Below are 23,135 nucleotides of genomic sequence, written 5' to 3' on the forward strand. Positions count from 1 at the left end.
AAAGTCTAAAGTGTCCACGCATTACATATTTTATGCATCCCATATCCCCTGCTCTTGCTTGTGGCAAGAGAAAAAACTGTCAGCTAAGCTAGGTACTGTACACACTGTCAGATTTTTCTGGGTCAGCCCGACAATTGGACGATTTTTAGGAAAATTGTAGGCACCAATATCTGAGCTACAAACTAAAAGATTTTTTTTTTTAAAGTTAACAATTTTCTGCCACATCACACTGCGTGTGCATATGTCCGCCCACAAGGAGGATGACATAGTGATAGGAAAATATAGGAAATATGGGCAGAATTTTGAGAATGCACAAACACTGTTTACAATCTGGAGATTGTTGCCGAGATTCTTGGTTTGGGACAACAGATTGCAAAATCGATCGCTCGTGTGTCTGGGCAAGATTTTCCAGAATTATCTGCAAAACGTTGAAACGATCGATCGCGCTCACTATACAATAAATCAGGCCAATGTCCTAATTATACCCCTTTCACATTGCAAATGCTGTGTCCCACCTGGTAATTGGAAACGGGTCCTTACCCGGCATTGGACCCTAACAACTGACCCCCTGACCTGGCAATATGCCGGGTCGGGTTGCCATAGCGGCAGAGGGCGGAGGCGGCGCTGGGAGATGAACTAATCTCCGTGCCACCTATCCCTATGTAGTGAACGGGTCCCGGATCGCATCGACCCGGCAACCCTTTCACACTGCTCATGACCTGGTATTCAATCCTGGAATAACACTGCTTTATTCCCGGGTTGAATTACCAGGTCCGGCGACCCGGAAATTTGCCATGGGCCCTTTCACACTGCACAGCAACCCGTGTCAACCCGGCAATATACAAGTCCAGGTCGATACCGAGTTATTTGTGCAGTTTGAAAGGAGTATTATTGGCAAATTGACCAATAATTGTATAGTGTGTACTTAGCTTAACATCTACTTGATACAATTAGCACAATTAAACAAAGTTGTTTTTTTTTTTTAAATGAAGCCATGATTATTTTAAGTGACAAAAGGTTGAAGTTGATTACCTTGGAAGCCATGGTATATCAGGCAAAATTAGGTAAAATATTGTGTATAATATGCATGTATCATGCACAAATATGTCTAGTAACAGTAAGCACAAAAAGTCACCTTCCAAACAGTAATGTGTCCCTGGAAATTATTTTCAAATGTAAGTATATCCGGAAAATAAACAATAGTTTTCTTGCTTCAACGAATATTGTGTTATTTAGTTTGACATTTGCATGCAATGTGGCGTGAATGTAAGTTATCTCAAGGCTATTATGCTGGTGGTGGGTTGCTCACCTGCTCTATGTCAAGCAGTTTTGGGGCTTCTGTAATGTAAGCAGCTAGGACTGTTGAGTGTACTTTGTGTTGACGCAGCCAGGTGTAGTAATTAGCCTGAGGAGAGACGGATGTCTTGTACTGATGCCATTAAAGAACTACCCAAATTAACCCAATGAGTAATGTTTGGCCACACCTTTCTCAGATAACTGTAGACACCAGACTACAGGTAACTTATACCTTAATGTTATTTTTTTTCTCTGTCATATTTTAGACAGCGTATACTGCATAGTAACAAAGAGTGGAAGTGCACATACATGTACTATGAGGCTGGTACCTGTATCTATTACTTTTCAGTACTGGAAAATTTTCATGTATGAAACACAGTTGCTTTTCTACCTTGACTTGGCCGATACAGTACATGATGATTCTGATTTAGTTATTATTTTTAACAGAACCACACATTCAATAAAGAGTTTTTAAAGAAGATTGAAAACACCCACGGAGACACTAATGGAGGCTAACAGGGATTTTATCAGTACAAAACAAAAATTATCCGCATAGTCGATTTTTCATAAATGGACACTTCGCTTTTTTCAAAGTCAGAGTTAAAAGAAAGGAGAACACTTAAAGGAAAAGGAGTAGTGGTTATGGGGTCTCAGTAGCAATCATAATTTATAGTATGGATTTTCTCTCGCTGCTTATTGCAGCAATAGGAAACTTTTCTATTACCATGATATTCCGTTAAGCTTTACCTGGACAAGTTAAGTTTACCTGGCTACCCGGTCTGCCAGCTGTAAGGCATGCCAGTGTAGAAACAAGTGTGCATACATGACCTTGCTTGCCAGATACCACATGCAGTGGACTGGCCGACCGGACTTGGGAGGCCATTGAAACTCACGATGGCTATCACTGTCTGTATGGCTTCTTAAATAGGGACTTTTATCCCTATAACAAAATATACCACTTTTTTCACAGAGGCAACAGAAAATATACAGAAATATGTGGATGTCTTTGTTTATTAATATAATATATATAATGATTTAGTGTTTGCACTTACTGCATTTTGCAGCCACAAACTAGCCAGTAACAGATTTGCTTAGCGTTTTCCTTGGCTTCCAGTCTGTAACCTGCAATATGTTGCTTCATGACTGTTCACAAGTGCATTTCTCTTATGTTTTCATTCAAATCCAAACTGTGCAATAGAAAGTTAGTCTCTTATCAGCCGTCACCTGCTGCTCTCCCTCATTACAAACTTATCAGCACTTTGTCACACCTGGCTTCCAGGTTGCTGGAGTGGAACAGCTTGTATGCCTGCAGTCTGCTTTATCATTGTTATGGGTCAGATTACTGAGTAATAAAAAAAACGTACTACAAAGGGCATCTTCCATAGTCAGACTGAGAACAAGTAATGCCATAGTCATCTTCTATGTGTCATGTGTGCACTGGGTTAAGGTCACTATCCCTGAGCATGCAGTAGGTGAAAAAAGAATTAAACCAGTGTATGTGCTTATAGTTCTACTCCAAACAATGTAATCAGAATAATATGAAATAATATTTTGTAGTTTCTCTTCTGGACCACATTGAAGAAAAATGATTATGCTTAATTTCTTCTTGGACCACAATGTGAGCAAAAGGCTCTGAAAATACAGACAAGCATTGGGATCATTGAACCTTGTGTCTGTACTTGTGCAGTGTTCACACTAGCTACAGGTTACAGCAAAACATTAACTCCAACAGGATAAAGACAGGCAAAAAAATTGTTAGAAGGTACGCTACCAAAAGTGACTTAGTAGGCGGAATCTATATTACTACTGGTCATTCCCACGTCGGCTAAGCCCAGTGGGGTTTGCTGACAGAATTGCCGGCTATGAAGAGTTGTGCATACAAGTAATTACGACTGTTTTCAGAAGTATCTTATGCTCCAAGAATAGGATTGGCGCAAGGTTTTTGGTATGACTTGTTGACATTTATAATGTCAACAATCATATGACTCCAGAATGTCGAAAGGCACTCCATGTTGACATGCATAATATGTCAACACTGCCATAAATGTGACATGTTAAAATGTCGGCAAGTCATGCTAACACTAACCTTAAGATTTGAATTGTCCACATTATGACTATATAGACATGTTATACATCAACATTTTAACCATATCGACATGGTAGAATTTGACATTGTGGTGTTGACATTATGACTGGCTATACAGTCACTGTCAACATGATGACTTCAGACTAGCGCAAGTGTGCACTGATAATAATGATGGTTATGAAACCAAGGGTGTGGGTAATGCTGGTCCAGCTGCAGAGATGCGTATAACTCAGCCATCATAGACCCTCCAACATGACCCCTTTCATCAGGTACAAAATGCTCTACTCCTGGATTTCCCTTTATCATACCTCCCAACATGACCCTCTCCAGGAGGGACACAATGCTCTGCTTCTGGACTTTTCTCTTACTGTATGATTGTTGTCACCTGTTTTGAACAGGTTAAGGCTGGGGCCATACATAGCGGGCAAGCGGGTCCCATTCAGCAGGATCTGCTTGGCCACAAGGAGACTGCACATGGATGCCCATGCAGGCGCCCACACATGTGCGGCAGACCTGCCGCCGCCAGAGCCAACCGCTGCATGCTGCGGTTAGGCAGGACGATGGGATTTCAATGTATGTGTTCACACAGTGCGGCACAGCTCTTAAATTCCATGCAGAACAGGATCCGTGTGCACACAGAACCCCCCTCCCGCCCAAGCGGGTCCTGTTCGCTTTGCCACTATGTGTGGCCCCAGCCTAATGGATAAGAAAGGTGTTTCTGCACAGGTGAGGGCAATCACAAATTAAGAGGGAAGTCCAGAAGCAGAACATTCTGTCCCTCCTGTAGCGGGTTATGTTGGGGGATACAGTATGTGGTGAAACACCTTTCTTACCAATTAACTAACTCAACACATGTTTCAGCGATTAGAAATTAAGAGGAAAGTCCAGGAGCAGAGCATTTTGTGCCTGATGGAAGGGGTCATGTTGGAGGGTCTGCAATCATATGCATTTAGTTCCATGTATGTAAGGTGAGAGCATTTGCAACTGAATTGCCTTCAAATCTGCACTGGCCCCTTTGTGTATGGGGGTAATTCAGAGTTGATCGCAGCAGCAAATTTGTTAGCAGTTGGGAAAAACCATGTGGACTGCGGGGGGGGGGGGGGGGGGGGTGCAGATATAACATCTGCAGAGAGAGTTAGATTTGGGTGGTTTATATTGTTTCTGTGCAGGGTAAATACTGGTTGCTTTATTTTTACACTGCTCATGTTATATCTGCACATGTTATGTCTGCCCCCCCTGCAGTACACATGGTTTTGCCCAACTGCTACAAATTTCCTGCTGCGATCAACTCTGAGTTAGGCCCTATATGCACCACTAGCCTCGCTTGCGTGGTTGTCTGTTATTGCTCAGCGAAACTTTACAGACAGTAGTGCCATCTAATATTGGTGTGTATATTTTATATTGTACACATTGATCACAAAATTTCTTTGTAAACAATGTTTGCATTTTTTCCTTCAGGGATTAACACAAAAAGATGCTTGGGGCTACTAATTAGTGAGCAAGCCATGTAAAGCTGTCCATGGGAGAAGCAGCTGGCTCTGATAATCTACGCCTGCAGCCCTGAACATTTGCGCCTGTGACTTGTTTATCATTATAGCGAAGCTGACACAGGATACTGCAGGTGCTTGAATTGAATAGGAAAATAGTTGGGGATAAGGGGTCTACGTGGTATAAAAACAGTCACCTGCGGCATATCCCGAATTTCTGCCTCATTTAGGTTCCTCTGCAGAGCAGTGACTTTAAGTCGGATTCCGTTGCATAACTTGGACAGAGTCAAGTTCCACAGAATCATGCTCAGAACACCAACTTTCAGTGTGCTGAGTGTCACGCATCTGGTTTTTCCTTTACTGCTCCTCTCCCTGATGTCACATGGTGATCATACATACCTCAGTTTTTTCTAGTTCACTAAGTTATACAATAATGAAAACGTGATCCAAATTCATCTATTAGGTTTTACGTGATGCTGGAAAGAACAGACCGGCAAACAGATAGACAAACCCAAACATTCAGTAAAATGTTTGTTTTTTCTGTCTCTGTAGTTCATAAACAGTTCCTAGAAGTATATTTCTCAAAGAAATTGCTATGTACAGACACAACCCTTACAGGTTTATTACATGTTTAGATAGTTTTACAGATGTGCCTGTTTGTATAAGCAATGCATGGGTTTACACTTCAAAAATGGGGTATCTGTAGCAGGTACAGTTCAGCATCTTCTTGTGATGTGAGTAGCTTGGCAGATTGAAGTGTTCGTAACTACAAGTGAGAGATCGGCATATTCATACTCCTTCTGCAGCCACATAAAAAAAACAAAAAAACTGATTTTGTTTTACAGGATGAGCTATTTAAATTAATTTGGCATTCTGCGATCAGCTGGAATTCAATTGTTTGAAAAGTCGGTTGGGTGTCTGTTTTTTTTCCTGTCTGTTAGATAGGATAACACAGACTCCCAACTGACTTTTCAAACAATTGAATACCCACCTCCGATTGGGAGACACTGTATGGGATGGCTTCACCATACACATGCATTTGATGCAGACATGAACATTTAGTGATATATTCAATAACTGTCGGAAGCTGCCGTCTTGTCGGAAAGACAGCAGCTTCCGACAGTTTTAGGTCGGAAGGGGTTCCGACCTGTTCATTACGGGCCCATTTATTCCGACAAGTTGGGAAACCCGACTTGTCGGAATGCTGTCAGAATGCACACTGATCGGCGGCTTCAGCCGCCAATCAGCGTGCATTGTCGGAAGCGGGGCCAAACCCGACAGGTTTTAGCCCCGTTTCCGACAATCTCAATCCGACTTTAAAAACAGTCGGATTGAGATAAGTGAGCAGAGAGCAGGAGACGGGGGAGCAGCGGGGAGAGCAGGGACCCAGCGGCGGCGTCCACCCGGCTCCAGCAAGCGGCGTCTCGCTTGATGGAGCCAGGTGGACGCAGCCGTGAACCTCCGCTGCTGCAGCCGCTGCTCCCCCGTCTCCTCCTCTCCTCCCCCGTCTGCTCGTTTTCTAGCCTGGCTGCCAACACTCTCCCCCCCCGGTGGGCTGCCCCAACCCCCCCCCGGCGGGCTGTCACCACGGGTTGTCTGCACCTCCTCCCGGCTGGCTGCCGTCACTTCCCCCCGGCGGGCTGTCACCACCTCCTCCCGCCACAATGTCACCACCTCATCCCGGCGCCGCTAATATCACCTCCTCCCGGCACCGCAGACAGCTCTTTCCCCAGGCGCTGCTGACAGCAGCAGCAGGCCATGACAACGGGAGCGTCCAAATCCGACAGTCGGATTTGCCCGCTCTTTTGAATAGGGGTTGTCGGGTCCATTCCGACACCTGCATGTCGGAATGGACCCGACTCTTATTGAATATACCCCTTATTGTGCAAAGATACATAGGTAATCAGAATATTTAGGACTTTGAAGTTATGTTACTACAGCTTTGATCATGCATTTCCAAACTGTTTCACAATCCCACTTGGACTTATAGGAAAGAATGGTAGGTACACATTTTTTTCAAACATTGAAATAGGATATTTGTGATATTTAAAGCATGTGACTCCTTTATTTCTTGATTGCTGTGACAACAGGTTATCCATTGTTTTAAACATACAGAAATACATTGTGTGTCTGGTAATTTTAACCCATGCAACTTGAGTTTGAATTAATATGGACTCAATGAAAAAATGTATATGTAATAACAAATCATTCACAGAAACTAGTAATTAGTAAATACCACACCACATTACTTGTTTGTATGTCTGAACTGTCTTCATGTGGGTTATTAATTTTAATTACTATTATGTATGATTGTAAACCATCCTAACTGCATCTGCTTTTATACACGTTCTGTTGTTTTGTCACCAATGTCCTTACTGCTCTTGAGAATAGTGATGTCATTTTGATGGTGGAGAGCAACAGGGGCAGGTTTAAGTAGACAGGAACAGGGACTTTTAGGTGCAGACCTGTATAGTCTTCAACATTTTTATGACAGCATAATACCGGAAGGACCAAACCAATCAAATGTCAACTGACTATGGGCCGAATTCAAATAGCCGCGAAATTGCGGCAATTTACCATGATTGCCATTTTTGCTGCTTTATTGCCATGAAAACTGGCGTTTAGTGGGTATGCTTGCTCCCCCGCAATTCGTCTATTTCGTTGCAAATTCGCTAAAATGGGATTACAGCAAAAATTGTTTCCAGAAGTTGTGATGTTAGTGTATTAGAATGCTTAATATTTGTAGACACTCCCTTACTAATCTGTGTATGCCTGAATCTTCAGTGATGGTCCTTGGGACCAGGAAGATGCTGGGAAGTGGGTGGTCCAGTGTGCAGTGTGCCTGGAGTTGGTAATGGAATAAAACAACACAGCAGTGAACTCACATGTCTGTGTCCTTATGACTGGATTTACAAACATATGAACAAAACAGAAGTGAAAAGTGAAAAATGGGTAAATCTGCCTGTACCTCGAAAAAAAGCAAAACTAACATTGGATAACAATATGAATGGTTATAATAAGAGTATTCTGGTACTTAAATTGGGTCAAATGGCTGTTATAGGTATTAAATAAAAAAAGGAAACAATTCTAGAAAACTTATTTTCCCATTTGGGGTACATAAAAATCAGTAAAATTATATATTTGGGTTATTTTAGGAGACTTTAAAAAAAGAAAAAGTGGAAACAGACTGATTACTCCCGCGTCTATAAGTCTGAAAACTTTTATCCCACTCATAAAGCAACCCAATATACCTGTCCCATACCTTGTACACCAATTTTCATCATTTACCACTTTTTCACTCAAAATGACATGTCATTATTGACCAGTTAAAAAAAAATAGAAACTTCTAAGTGCCTAATTAGTCATTCAGGGGGAACCAAATCCCAACATTTTTAATGTGAAATAGGGATTTTTTCCAAACTTTATATCTGTTCAGAGGTGGTGAATTGAAATTTGCAGTAAAATTACCGCAAATCCATGTTCGACGAAAATTAAATAGGCACCTGTGTTAAGATCCCTTGTGGCGCCATATAAATAAAGGACAATAATAATAAATACTGTGCTCTATGGCAGTGGTTCCCAAACTTTTCTGAATCACGGCACCCTAGAGTATCTGAATTTTTTTCATGGCACCTCTAGGCCTAAAGATTCTTATTCAGAAATTTAGAAAGAAATATTAAATTAAGTAAATTGTCTTTATATGTCATCCTTAGGTTCAATTGTGTGGTATTTGTCCACATAGTTTATGACTGGCAGCCATCAGCACTGGTTTTGCCTATTACATTGACCACAAATAATTTGAGTTGGTCCTGGACCACCAACCCAAGCACCCCTGCAAGTGTTCCGAAGAACCCCAGGGTGCCACGGCACACAGTTTGAGAACCTCTGCTCAATGGTGATCATTCACATCCTGTGATTTGAAATCTGTAAGACTGTAAATATGTTGTGTGATTTATTATTTTACACTAAAGTAAATCCTATTGGAGGAATTATCAGACTGGGTAAGGAGGTTAACAAGATTTCTAGGACTGCAGCTGTCCACTAATAGAGAACTTGGCCAAATTCAAGAGGCAGCTGCAATTGTCAATTTTACAATTCTCTTTCTTTTCGTGTTTTGTATCATAAAGAGAACTAAGGTTCCAAGGATCTTACTCATACAAGTGTGAGTTCTACAGCATTATATGTGTTGTGTCTGCTGAACTGTTAGGTTCTGTGTTGACTACTGTACCTGTAGTGACATGCAGAATGTTTGCATCCTGGCATGGGTTCATACTTAGCTAGGTGTTAATATATAAATCAATATGTATCAAATGACATACATTATTATATAGTCATATAGCATATATATTTCATATGAAGTAATTGAGATACAAGCTTATCACAATATCATGTGCAAAGTTGAGCACCAATATCTCTGCTGTAACATTTAGATTTGGATTAGCCATTTGTCAAAATGTTTTGTAAGAGTTTCTCCATATTAGTACAAGTATATGAATACTTACAGATAAAATATCACATTTATTATCAACTAAATGTATAGTTTGAATTGTTTAATTGTTTTTTTTTTAAACCATTTCTTTTTTGTACTGTATGTCTAAATAAATTGCTAAGAAAGTTACTACTATAGAATAGCTTACAATAACATCATTAATTTATATGTTAAATTGACCTTACAGTAATATAACCTGATATGTTTGACAATCTATTTACTGTAATGTGTTATGTAGCAATCCTTCGTTGATATCTGTAAAGGGGGGTACTAATGGAGAGATCCATGCTTAAATTCTAAGCAATCTGACTAGATTGCTTAGAATTTAAGCATGGATCTCTCCATGTGTATGCCCCACAGTGATAGCGATGCGTGGCCCCGCGCGTAGCTATCGCCGGTGCTAGATTGGCTTGCATGCAGGCTCAATCTAGCAGAGCGCTCATTTCCCCCGCTGGGTGAAATAAGCGTCGTCGCCCCCCCCCCCCCCCCCTGCTCTGCACACATTGCACTGTGCTGAGCGGGGAGAGAGATGTGTGCTGAGCGTTCGTACTAGATCAATCAGCACACATCTCCCCCGTGTGTACGGCCCTTAATTCTGTGCAAGTTAGAATAGTTGTGTTTCTACCTACTCATTAGAGATTTTACGACAAACAATGTTCACAAATTGAATTTCAAAGTGCACCTGCCTGCTTCTTTCAGAGGCCACGTTCTGGTGCGTCCTCTTCTCCATTTATCACTGCATTTTGCTGAATTTATAATGTATGAATAGACCTGGTATGGCAGTGATCATTTCATTCTGCTGTTTGGTGTGGTTGGGGTGGGGCAGGAAACTTGTAAGGCCAAACGCAGACAGGGAAATGTGCAAATAATTTGCAGAACAGTTTTGTAATTGTCTCTATTGAGACCGATGATTTAGGAATGTAATACTTTCTTCACAAATGTCTATAGCAGCTTACTAAATGTGTGCCAACTAAGAAAGCTAATTAGCTACCCAACGAAGTGATTGCTTCATAGGTGAAATGGTGCTAATGTAATACTTTCTTTTTCATCCACTAGGGGTCACTGGAGTACTCTTGGGATATGGACGGCTTCCACCGGAAGAAGGCACTGAATAAATTAATTTTTGAGACTACTCCTCCCCTCCATATCCTCGAGCACTCCAGTGTTTTTTCTGTGCTCGACACAGTTAGAAGGCATAGTGGAGCTCGTCCACAAAGTATTGGAATTTTTTCTAAGTTTTTTTTTTTTTCCTTTCAAGGATTTCCACGTCCTTTCCCCCCTTCTAACAGGCGTGGGTCAGGGACAGTGGAAGCGGCTGAGAACAGCCGTGAGTGTCGGACCTCTCTGTAAAGAGCTCCCTCACTCCACCTGCAGGCTGCCTGCAAAAAGCTGGACGGAGCTTGGATGAGAAGCCCCGTCATAGACTTTTGTTACGGTCCAGGTATGTTGGGTAGGGGCGGTCAGCTTATGCTGCCGCCCCACTATTGGGGATTGTATTGGGCATGTTTTACTCACTAACGACCGCTGCCCGGAGCGCGTGTGCATAGGCCGCTTCACGGCTCTATGCAGCGCGCTCTCACTCTCCGCCGCTCCCAGCATCTTAAGTTACCTAGCAGACCGCTGCTCCCTGCGCCGCAGCAGCCGATATGTTCCCCGCTGCCTGGCTACACAGGAGGCCACTCCACTCTATGCTGTGTGTGGCGGGCCGGGAGCGCGTGTGCATAGGCCGCTCCACGGCTCTATGCAGTACGCTCTCTGCTCCCGCTGACCGCCCGCATCAGCCGAGGAGTTCCCCGCTGCCTTGGCATACAGGTACAGGCCGCTCACACGGCCCTATGCAAAGTTCCACAGGCCCCGACCCGGTGCTGTACACGGAGGTCGTGGGGGTGGGGGGAGACATTAGCAGTATTGGCAGTGTTAAGCTTTGTAGAAAAACTTGGTACTTAACATGTTTAATGTTCTCCTGTCTGTTCCAGGATTCCTATATTACATCTCGGCTTAAGAGTGGTACTAGGGGAATTTGGGGGTCAGTTTTCTTATTGCTGGCAGGCACTGCACTTGCCTGATATATACAAGGAACTTTGGTGTTATTACTGAGTCGTGCAGACTGTCTGTGTGTAGTTTGTATTGTCTGTCTTTATAATGAGTAAGACACCAGCAAAATCTAAGAAACATTTTTCATGTCATGTCTGTAAGAGTGTGTTGCCTGATGGATCCACCACATGTACAGCATGTGTTGTTAATACAGCCACAAATACGATTTCCACAGAAGTAAAGCCAGCATCTCTGGACCCTCCATGGGCTTTACTTGCAGATGTATTAGTTGGTTTACAATCAGAGCTGGCCGCCTCTCGTGAAGAAAGAGAGGCGGCAAGATCTGAGTTTAAAATGAGACCATTTGAGTTACCAGGGGAGTCTCAATCTGGTCAGAGGTCCACCTTGAGTGGAAAAGATAAGTTTCCTTTTCCTAATAATTTTCCAGTCTCTGGGATACTAGACCTCACTGAACATGAGTATGAGGAGGGCGAAATAGACCAACAGTCAGATAGTGACGATTTTGACAGCCCAGGTATTGATAATCTCATCAGAGCAGTACGTCAGTCGCTGGAGTTTACGGAAACTGAGGAGCCCCTGACGAATGATGAGGTAGTCTTTACTAAACGACAGAGATCTCCGATGTGTTTCCCTATTTCGGAATCTCTTAATAAAATGTTACTGGAAACACGGAAGAATCCGGATAAACGGTTTTCTATACCTCGTAGATTTAAATCGAGTTACCCGTTTCCAGAGTCCATGACAGCTACATGGGAGAACCCACCATCGGTGGATTCATCCGTATCTAAACTTACAAGGAAGTTAACCATACCAGTACCAACTGCTACTACGCTTAAAGACCCTGCAGATCGTAAAATAGAGGCTATGCTAAGGTCCATGTATACAGCAGCTGGAGTGCTGCTGAGACCTGGGTTGGTTGGCATTTGGGTTACTAAAGCATTAATGGTATGGATAAAAGAGCTCAAGTCGGCTCTGCAAGATGACCATCTTATACTTCTCGCGGATCAAATCTGGGAAGCTGCTGAATATCTATGTACAGCTTCTACTGACGTCTGTCAGCTTACTTCTCGCCTGTCCTCATCGCTAGTCATAGTACGACGAGCACTTTGGCTGCGTTCTTGGCAGGCGGAGACGGAGGTTAAAAAAGGTATAGAGGCATTGCCTTATGATGGCGAGAAGCTTTTCGGTCCTGAATTGGACAAATGGATTTCTGAGGCTACTGGAGGAAAGTCTGTGTTTCTTCCATCGCCTACAACTATACCTAAACGGAAATATTCTGGTCCGGCGTTCAAATCCTTTAGAACTCAGCCCTTTCGTGGGCAGGGCACAGGAGCAGTCACGCCTGGTAGAAGAGGTCGGGGACGTAGTGCCCGACAATCCAATGCACGTCGTCAAGACACTAAGACCACTAACAAACCAGTGGCATGACGGGCTCCCAGCCCATCTCGGATCTCCAATTGTGGGAGCACGCCTTCAGAGCTTTCAGGGGGCGTGGCTGCAGACGTCCACAGATGGGTGGATCCGCAATTTAGTATTAGAGGGTTACAAAATAGAGTTCGATTATCTTCCGACAGGAAGATTTTTCACGACAGGACTGCCTGTGTCGGACGACAAGAAAGCAGTTCTGCAGGTTGCCATTCAGTCTCTGCTGAATGCTGCAGTTGTAATTCCGGTCCCCGTGCAGGAACAGGGGCAGGGTTATTATTCCAGTCTGTTTCTGGTACCAAAACCAGATGGCTCAGTCAGGCCAATATTGAACCTAAAAGGTCTCAATCATTACGTCACTTACCACAGATTCAAGATGGAATCTCTCAGGTCAGTAATTGCAGGGTTAGAGCCACAGGAATTCATGATTGCACTGGATCTCAAAGATGCGTACTTACACATTCCGATTTGGCCACCTCACCAGAGTTTCTTAAGGTTTGCAATAAGGCGAGACCATTACCAGTTTCAGGCTCTGCCGTTTGGCCTCTCATCAGCGCCTCGGGTATTCAGCAAGGTAATGTCCGTGATGATAGCTCATCTCAGGTCCCTAGGAGTAATAATTGTTCCGTATTTGGACGATCTACTCATAAAGGCTCCGTCTCAACAATTGCTTCTCCAGCATGCTTTGCTAACGTACAATGTACTAGTTCAGCACGGTTGGATAGTCAGTTTAAAGAAATCACATCTAATTCCGTGTCAACGACTTCAATTCCTAGGGATGATTCTCGATACAGTAAATCAAAAGGTTTACCTGCCACAACAGAAAGTACAGGTCATTCGTCATCTGGTGCAATTAGTGCTCAAGCCACGCACAGTCTCAGTACATTTGTGCATTCGCCTTTTAGGCACAATGGTGGCGGCTTTCGAAGCACTTCAGTTCGGAAGATTTCACTCACGTCCGTTTCAACTGGAGGTGTTAGCGCAATGGTCGGGATCACATCTGCAGATGCACCACAGGGTGAGATTGTCGCCACAAGTCAGGGTGTCTCTTCTCTGGTGGTTAAAAATACACAATCTATCTGCAGGGAGACGATTCGGCGTCGTGAATTGGATAATTCTGTCAACAGACGCAAGTCTCAGAGGTTGGGGAGCTGTAGTTCAGAGTTATCGGCTCCAGGGCCTCTGGGCAGATCACGAAAGATCGCTATCCATAAATGTTCTGGAACTCAGGGCGATTTACAATGCTCTAAGACAAGCAGTGTACATGTTTCGTTTTCAGACTGTTCAGGTGCAGTCAGACAATGCGACGGCAGTCGCATACATAAACAAACAAGGAGGAACGAGAAGCCGCATGGCAATGCGGGAAGTAGCTCGGATCCTCAGATGGGCCGAATATCACCAGGTGATATTGTCGGCAGTGTTCATTCCGGGAGTGGACAACTGGGAGGCAGATTTTCTCAGTCGTCGGGATTTTCATCCAGGAGAGTGGGCATTAAATCCAGAAGTGTTTCAGATGTTGATCCAGAGGTGGGGTTACCCTCAGGTGGATCTGATGGCATCCCGCCACAATCATCAGGTGTCACGATATGTGTCCAGAACAAGAGATCCAAGGGCAGTGGCGGTGGATGCTCTCACAGCCGCGTGGCCGTACAGCCTCGTGTATCTGTTTCCACCGTTTCCGCTGCTCCCGCTGTTGCTAAAACGGATCAAGAGAGGGTCCGTCACAGTCATACTAATAGCGCCTCATTGGCCTCGGAGAACTTGGTTCTCGGATCTCCTCGGTTTACTCGCAGACGATCCGTGGCCACTCCCACTACGTCCGGACCTGTTACAACAGGGTCCGTTCCTTTACCCCGATTTAGCGCGGCTGCGTTTGACGGGGTGGCTGTTGAAAAGGCCATCTTGAGAAGAGAGGGCATTCCGGAGTCTGTTATACCAACCATGGTACGAGCTAGGAAGCCGGTTACGGCAGCTCATTATTACAGAATCTGGCGTACTTATATAGGTTGGTGTGAAGCTCGGAAGTTTCCGACATCATCTTTTAATTTATCCCGTCTTTTGTTATTTTTACAGATGGGGTTAGATGGAGGACTACGTCTTTCCACACTAAAGGGGCAGGTATCTGCGTTGTCAATTTACTTTCAAAGGAAATTGGCCTCGTTGCCGTCAATACATACGTTTCTACAGGGTGTAATGAGGATACAGCCTCCTTTCATTCCACCTACAGCACCATGGGACTTGAATCTGGTTTTAGATTTCTTACAGTCCGATTACTTTGAACCCTTACAACAAGTGGATATTAAATTTCTCACTTGGAAAACGATTTTTCTTTTAGCCTTAGCTTCGGCTAGGCGAGTTTCAGATCTGGGTGCCTTGTCGTGCAAGTCACCGTATTTAGTTTTTCATGATGACAGAGCGGAACTTCGGACGAATCCCGCTTTTCTACCAAAGGTAGTGTCGTCTTTTCACATCAATCAACCAATAGTAGTTCCGGTATTAACAGAGAATGCTGAAACGTTGGATGTGGTTCGCGCATTACGCGTCTATGTATCCCGAACGTCTACGGTTCGTAAGACGGATACGTTGTTTGTTCTCTATGATGCGGCTAAGAGGGGTTGGCCAGCCTCTAAGCAGACCTTATCCAGATGGATCAAACTGACCATACGTCAGGCTTACCTTCATGCTAGGTTACAGCCACCTACATCAGTAACAGCTCATTCCACACGTTCTGTGGGAACGTCATGGGCAGCGAGTCGTGGGGCTTCTACGACACAGCTTTGCCGTGCGGCTACTTGGTCTTCAGTGCACACGTTTGTGCGCTTTTACAAGTTTGATACGTTCGCGGCATCAGCATCTAGCTTTGGCCGTTTAGTGTTACAAGTGCCAAACAGCTCTCCCGCCACGGAGGAAACTTTGGTACATCCCAAGAGTACTCCAGTGACCCCTAGTGGATGAAAAAGAAAGTAGGATTTTGGTACTTACCAGGTAAATCCTTTTCTTTGAATCCATAGGGGGCACTGGACGCCCACCCAGAGCAGTTTATCTGTTTTAGGAAGTTCAGTGGTTCTTATGGTAACACACTTTCACGACTGGTTTAAATTTAACAAAGGTTAATCAGTTAGGGTGTCAACTGTTTAGTTGTCTGTTACGTTTTGTGTCAACTTTATTGTTGTCCGTGAGATTATAGGTAATTCTCCTTTTGTCAATCTCTCTATCGATCCTGTTCGGCTCAGTAAAAAACACTGAAGTGCTCGAGGATATGGAGGGGAGGAGTAGTCTCAAAAATTAATTTATTCAGTGCCTTCTTCCGGTGGAAGCCGTCCATATCCCAAGAGTACTCCAGTGCCCCCTATGGATTCAAAGAAAAGGATTTACCTGGTAAGTACCAAAATCCTACTTTCTTATATTGTTTAGCTTTGGCAGGGCCTGTATTAAGCTTATATCACAAGGCCTGATTCGGAATTGGATGCAAAGTGCTGTCATACAGTATGTGGACATCCGCGGCTGCCAGATTTGCCACCTTATGCTAGTGTGAGTGCCCGTACGTCTAGACGAGTATCCGTCCGTCTTCATGCTCACTCATCGCTCCATCAGATTTGCTTACGTTTGCAGCCACAGCCAGCATCATTAGTATTGGGACTTACACCAGCCCCATGGTGGGTACAAAGGATCTATGTCTAGCAGGTGTCCCATCTGTTTACAAGTCTCAAACATGCACAGAAGTCATTCTACACTCCCATGACACTCACATGAGACGCATTGGTTCCGTGCTCCTGCACAGTAACTGTCCATTTCATGGAAGTCTATGCCCGCACAAGATCCAACAGTTAAACCTTCCGTGGGATTTTATTTAATGGTGTACTGTATTGTTACAAGTGAGTCAGGTAGAGAGAGACACCATGTCACAATCTTATATGCAAACTGCCTCCGGAACATTGCATGCAAGGAAGGGCTATCCCAACAAGCTCCTAGCAACCGATGAACTAGATATGATTGTCTTGAGTGTGCATTCATCTGTTCGCACACTTGCTCAGTAAAGGCCAGTACTCACCGGCCGATGCGGGAGAGATGTGTGCTGAGCGAACTGCTCAGCACACATCTCTCCTGCCGCTCAGCACAGCGCGATTAAATGAAATGAGCGACCCGCTAGATTGGCCTGCACGGCAGGTCAATCTAGCACCAGCGATAGCAATGCGTGGGGCTGCGCATCGCTATCGCTGTAGGGGGTACACACGGAGCGATCAGGCTTAAAATCTAGGCAATCTAGTCAGATTGCTTAGATTTCAAGCAGCGATCGCTCCGTGCGTACCCCCCTTGAGGGAGCCCTGCTGGCAAAGAGCCAAGGACACAGAAGGAAGAACCATCTAACTTAGTTATAGCAATTTAAGGGAAACTACATAATACCATTAAGAGATGGCATTATGTTAGAAAAAATATCATCTGACTGTAATACCCCTTTTCCACTAGCTCAAAAAACACGGGTAAATGCACGGGGGCGCGCATTTACCCGTGTTTTTTGCAAGTGGAAAAGGGTAAACCCGGATCAAGTGATCCGGGAATCCTACCCTGGTAGCTAGCCGGGTTGAACACGTGTTCAACCCGGCTAGCTGTCTAGTGTGAACGGGAGCCGTGTCGAGGTGACACGGCTCCCGTTCACAGTGCATAGGGAAGGCGGCGCTGGGAGATCATGTGATCTCCCTGCGCCGCCCCTGCCGTGTCACTAGAAGGGTCACCAACCCGGCATTTGCCGGGTTGTGACTGCTAATGGGAAAGGGACCGAGCACGGGTCGCAGCAGGGGGCAACTCCCGTGTCAGGCTCCCGGCTGCGACCCGTGCTCGTTAGTGGAAAAGGGGTATAATTCTCATTGCAACCTATGGGGGCTGCACGGTCTACAGGTATGACGGAAGAGTCAGAGAAATCAGTGGTTTCTCCGGACTATTTATTCCACTTACATTTGGATATAACAGAAATATTGCGTTCGCCAGCTAACATGCTAGAAAAATACGATTTGGTTTACTAAATAGACCCCTAATTACCAGTTAGCATTGCTTATTACTACCTATGGAAAATGAAACATAGCAATAGCTCACACTGTAATCCGGTTATTGTCTGGGAGAATTAAAGTATTGGGTAACTGTTCACGTTCACATGATTTGTTGACATTTAATACATTTTTGGACTTAATGCAATTGCCTTTCTAATATGTGTCAATATGAAGTGTTAAATACAAATACACATTGTTACTTTGTCTCATTTAACCTGGTCTGTTTGTACAAGGTGCCAAGTACAACCTCATTAGCGTAAGAGATGTTGTCATTATGGGCCTGATTTGGAAGGAAAGTTTGAAAAAAACAACAACAACCCACGTAACTTGTTTCTGGAACAAACCATGCTGCAATGCAAGGGGAGCAAATACATTTGTAACCTTTCTGTCCAGGGTAAATAGTGGCAGCTTTTGCATGAAGCCCACAAATGTTGGACAGCTTAATTTTTACACTGCAATTTAGATTTCAGTTTGGACAAATCCCACCCAAATCTACATCTCTCTGCACATGTTATATCTGCCCCACATGCAGTGCAACATGATTTTGCTAAAGTGCACAGTTTTTTTTTAACTTTGTTTCCAAATCAGAATCAGGCCCTGTCTCCTCTTCAACATTGACACTGCCAGTACCACTAGCATAGACAAACAAGTCTATCTCATTTATGTATTCTGGCATTTGACAGTGAGGAAAACAAAGTTAATAGTGACACAAAAAGATAAATAGAAAGAGGTACCAACAAATGCAGGCTTCCTATATTCAGAGGAATGTACCCCTACTGTAAAGTAAACATATTCAAAGTCACATAGGAGAACAATGTAACAACTGATGCAGGCTTATGATAAATGGGATATTAAAGTCATTAATTAGTTACACCACTGTGTTGAACAAGGCAGCTAGCCAAGTGCTTTGTTACAAGCCAGAGATCTCCGGTTTGACTTAAACTTTCCATAAAGATTACCTGTAGTGTCTCTTAAACTGGCCATACACCTAAAGATTTATTGTCCAATCTGGCTGGTTGGTACAGAAATCTGGTAATACTGGAGCAAATGACAATTGACCATTTGCTCTGAAATGCCAGAAAAGTGACAAAAATAGTCAGAAAGACAAATTGGTTAAGTTCCTTTGATTTAACCAATTTGTCTGAATGTCTGTTTTTCTCAATTGGTCGATTCTCATTTGCTCCAGTACATTACCAGTGTATAGCCAGCTTTATTCTTTATAATACATGTTGTCCTAATAGATACAGGCAAAGATACATCAAAGCTTGAAGAGACATATAGTACCAGCCATTAGGCTCCTAAATGCCATGTTACAGGCTGTGTTTGAAAAATAACAATTCGGAGCTGATTGGTTGGTACTTTAATCTCTCTACATTATCCCTCTCCAAGATTTGATACATCTCCAACACAGTCACACCAGAACTCCCCATTTGTACAGATATTATTATGTATTATATTTGTAATCTATAAAAAAAACATTGTTGCAGGACAATTTTGTAAAACGATCTGATGAATAATAATTTGGTAGAATGAGAAAACATTATAATTGATGTATAATATAAACTGATGCTAATATATGTAAGTAAAATTAGAGAACTTTGATGTCATCACTTCAGATTTAACAAGGACATTGTGTGTATTCAGTGGCGTATCTGTGATGGTTGCAGTGTGTGTGTGTAGTGCACATGGGCACACCCTGGGGCCCCACTGCATACCCGGCATCCGTTTCTTAAATACTCACATCTCTGTGTCCCCCGTCAGCAGGAAAATGGCGCAGCAAACCTTTTCCCGTTGGTTTGCGCATGCGCAGAAGGCAAATGGCTGTTTCACCATTTTTCCGTAGATCTGCGCATGCACACTAGAGTCTGGGCTCATCGTGCTAAGACTCTAGCACTACGCTGCTGCTGGTTAGAGAGGAGGGAGCCTGCCCGGATGGAGGCTACACATGGGGCTAATTCTCTCCTGATACCCCCCTGCAGGGCTGCCATCAGAAATTGTGCGGCCCTGGACATAAAAATGTAAGCTCCGAGCTTCAGTTTCATTGATCCAGTGTTTTAAATGAAAGATAATTTCAGAGATTAAATAAAAATACAACTGTTTGGCCCATGAGCAGTGGTGAAAGTAGGGTGGTATGGAGTACCATTAAGAAATATGGTGGTGGTACCGCTGGGGCATAATTTATAAGGGGCATTTTTGTGTGTGTGGGACATAAAATGGTGTCAGTGGCATAACTGTGTGTGGCATTATATGTAATAGGCATTACAATGTGTGGTATAATATGTAAGGCATTACGTTGTGTGGCATAATGTGTAATAGGCATTACGGTGTGTGGCATAATGTGTAATGGGCTTTATGGTGTGTGGCATAATGTGTAATGGGTGATACGGTGTCTGGCATAATGTGTAATAAACATCTCGGTGCGTGGCATAATTTGTAATGGGCATTACAGTGTTTGGCATAATGTGTAAAGGGGCATTATGGTGTGTGGCTTAATGTGGCCATGCCCCTATTGTCATGTAGCCACTCCCCTAGTTTCATGTGACCACGGCCCCTCATGGCACTTGACCACGCCCACTTTTACTATCAGTACCACTTAGAAAAAAATTCTACTTGCACCACTGCCCATGAGCTTCTGAATCATTTATAGCAATGTGTGGATTCAGTGTTTGTACTGTATGTATTTATAAAAATAAGGGTAGAAAAATGTTAAACATTTTTTAAATAACACCAACTTGAAAAACTCTGTCTATGCAAAAGTATATCTGCTTTACTGTGGCGTCTCCAAGACAGTTTATAAGTATGCACTACATTGAATATATAAAAAGAGACAATATTTTTTGTTTATTTAAAATCATTGATCCCCAAGGGGGAGAAAAAACATGAGAAAATTCAGATGGGTGTATGAAAATGGTTATTAGCAGGTAACTGGAGTCATGCTTTTTAGGCTATATGTACATTGATATTTTAGGAAATATTTTTAAAGTGGCACAGTGTATATGTAATTCAGGGACGTGCAGTGAGGTATATGGCTCAGGAGGCACTGGCTAGTACCAATGCCAATTAACACGCAATATATGAGCCAAAGGGTGCATGTGGGCATTATACACAGGTGCAGCAATATATACTACTGGGAATTTGGTTCGTTTTGATTAGAGATGTGCAGAAAAGATAGACAGGTGAGGCAATGCCTCCCTGTAATAGACTTTTTACTCCAGAGTTTTGACTATAAAAATAATTTGAATAATACAGAGAAGATATTTCTAATATATTTTTTGTATTTTTCATATACTTTATATAGTCAAAACTCTGGCGTATACGTTAGTATGACAGCAAAGCATCTGCCTCACCTGCTGCTCCCCTCACCGCACATCACTGATATGTATGGAATACATTCTATATCCCAATTGTTGGTACCGACCACGGCATCCCGACATTGAAGATCCTGACATGACATCGGGGGGATGGGGGCGCCCTAATTATTTGTACCCCCCGTCCCCTACCCTTACCCTAATCTTTTGGGGGTTGGCGACTAGGACTATCTTGAGCAAGACATGTTTTGTGTGTTGCATGTTTTGCATGCGCTAAATAGTTCTCTTGAATTTTTTAACCAAATTATTTTTTTCCCCTAAATTTGAATACATAAGGTTTTAAAAGCATACTGATTTAAATTTTCTGTTTTTCTTTTACAGGGAACACAAGTTTGGCTACGAGAAAATGGGCAGCATTATCCAAGTTATGTTCAGTCCTGTGCTGGAGGTGTTGTTGTATTTAAGACACGTTATAATCAGGTAAAACAGGTCATTTAATGTACAGTATAGTAATTCTACTGTCTCCAAAATATTTCCTAAAGGCAGAAATGCTGTACCTATGTTTGTATGGCAACCACAGTCATCTTTAATACTAAGTGGAACGGTCAAACTATAATCACTGCTACAATCAAACTACAATCAACTACTGTAGGACAGTGTCTCCTAACTCAAGTCCTCAGGGACTCCTAACAGTGTACCTTTTACAGATCTCCTAGTTGGTGCACAGGTGTATACATTACTGGCTGACACATTTTAAAAGATCCACAGGTGGAGCTAATTATTTCATTTGTGATACTGATGAGATCGGTAAAACAGTCAGTTTGGGGTACCTGAGCACTGGAGTTAGGAAACACTGGACTAGTACAAATAACATTATTTCTCTATCGTCCTAGTGGATGCTGGGGTTCCTGAAAGGACCATGGGGAATAGCGGCTCCGCAGGAGACAGGGCACAAAAAGTAAAGCTTTTTCCGATCAGGTGGTGTGCACTGGCTCCTCCCCCTATGACCCTCCTCCAGACTCCAGTTAGATTTTTGTGCCCGGCCGAGAAGGGTGCAATCTAGGTGGCTCTCCTAAAGAGCTGCTTAGAAAAAGTTTAGCTAGGTTTTTTATTTTACAGTGATTCCTGCTGGCAACAGGATCACTGCAGCGAGGGACTGAGGGGAGAAGGAGTCAACTCACCTGCGTGCAGGATGGATTGGCTTCTTGGCTACTGGACATCAAGCTCCAGAGGGACGATCACGGGTACAGCCTGGATGGTCACCGGAGCCACGCCGCCGGCCCCCTTGCAGATGCTGAAGACAGAAGAGGTCCAGAATCGGCGGCTGAAGACTCCTGCAGTCTTCAAAAGGTAGCGCACAGCACTGCAGCTGTGCGCCATTTTCCTCTCAGCACACTTCACACGGCAGTCACTGAGGGTGCAGGGCGCTGGGAGGGGGGCGCCCTGGGAGGCAAAATGATTACCTATAAAGGCTAAAAATACCTCACATATAGCCCTAGAGGCTATATGGAGATATTTAACCCCTGCCTGATTTCTCTAAATAGCGGGAGACGAGCCCGCCAGAAAAGGGGCGGGGCCTATCTCCTCAGCACACGGCGCCATTTCCTCTCACAGTTCCGCTGGTCAGGACGGCTCCCAAGTCTCTCCCCTGCACTGCACTACAGAAACAGGGTAAAACAGAGAGGGGGGGGCACATTTATGGCGATAATTTGATATAACAAAGCAGCTATAAGGGAGCACTTATTATAAGGCTATCCCTGATATATATATAGCGCTTTTGGTGTGTGCTGGCAAACTCTCCCTCTGTCTCCCCAAAGGGCTAGTGGGTCCTGTCTTCGTTAGGAGCATTCCCTGTGTGTCTGCTGTGTGTCGGTACGTGTGTGTCGACATGTATGAGGACGATATTGGTGTGGAGGCGGAGCAATTGCCAAATATGAGGATGTC

The 23,135-nt window shown here is 43.7% G+C and overlaps 1 protein-coding gene across 1 annotated transcript in view; it reads left to right on the forward strand.

Moving 5' to 3' along the window:
* MYO10 (myosin X) overlaps positions 1 to 23,135 on the forward strand; it is a 457,089-nt gene that overhangs the window by 42,092 nt on the left and 391,862 nt on the right. Inside the window, exon 2 of the mRNA XM_063922946.1 lies at positions 21,573 to 21,671. Coding sequence (XP_063779016.1) covers positions 21,573 to 21,671 — 99 coding nt within the window. The remainder of the gene's footprint in view (positions 1 to 21,572; positions 21,672 to 23,135) is intronic.

Source organism: Pseudophryne corroboree, chromosome 5 (genome assembly GCF_028390025.1).
Source record: "Pseudophryne corroboree isolate aPseCor3 chromosome 5, aPseCor3.hap2, whole genome shotgun sequence".
In the NCBI taxonomy this organism is placed as follows: domain Eukaryota; kingdom Metazoa; phylum Chordata; class Amphibia; order Anura; family Myobatrachidae; genus Pseudophryne; species Pseudophryne corroboree.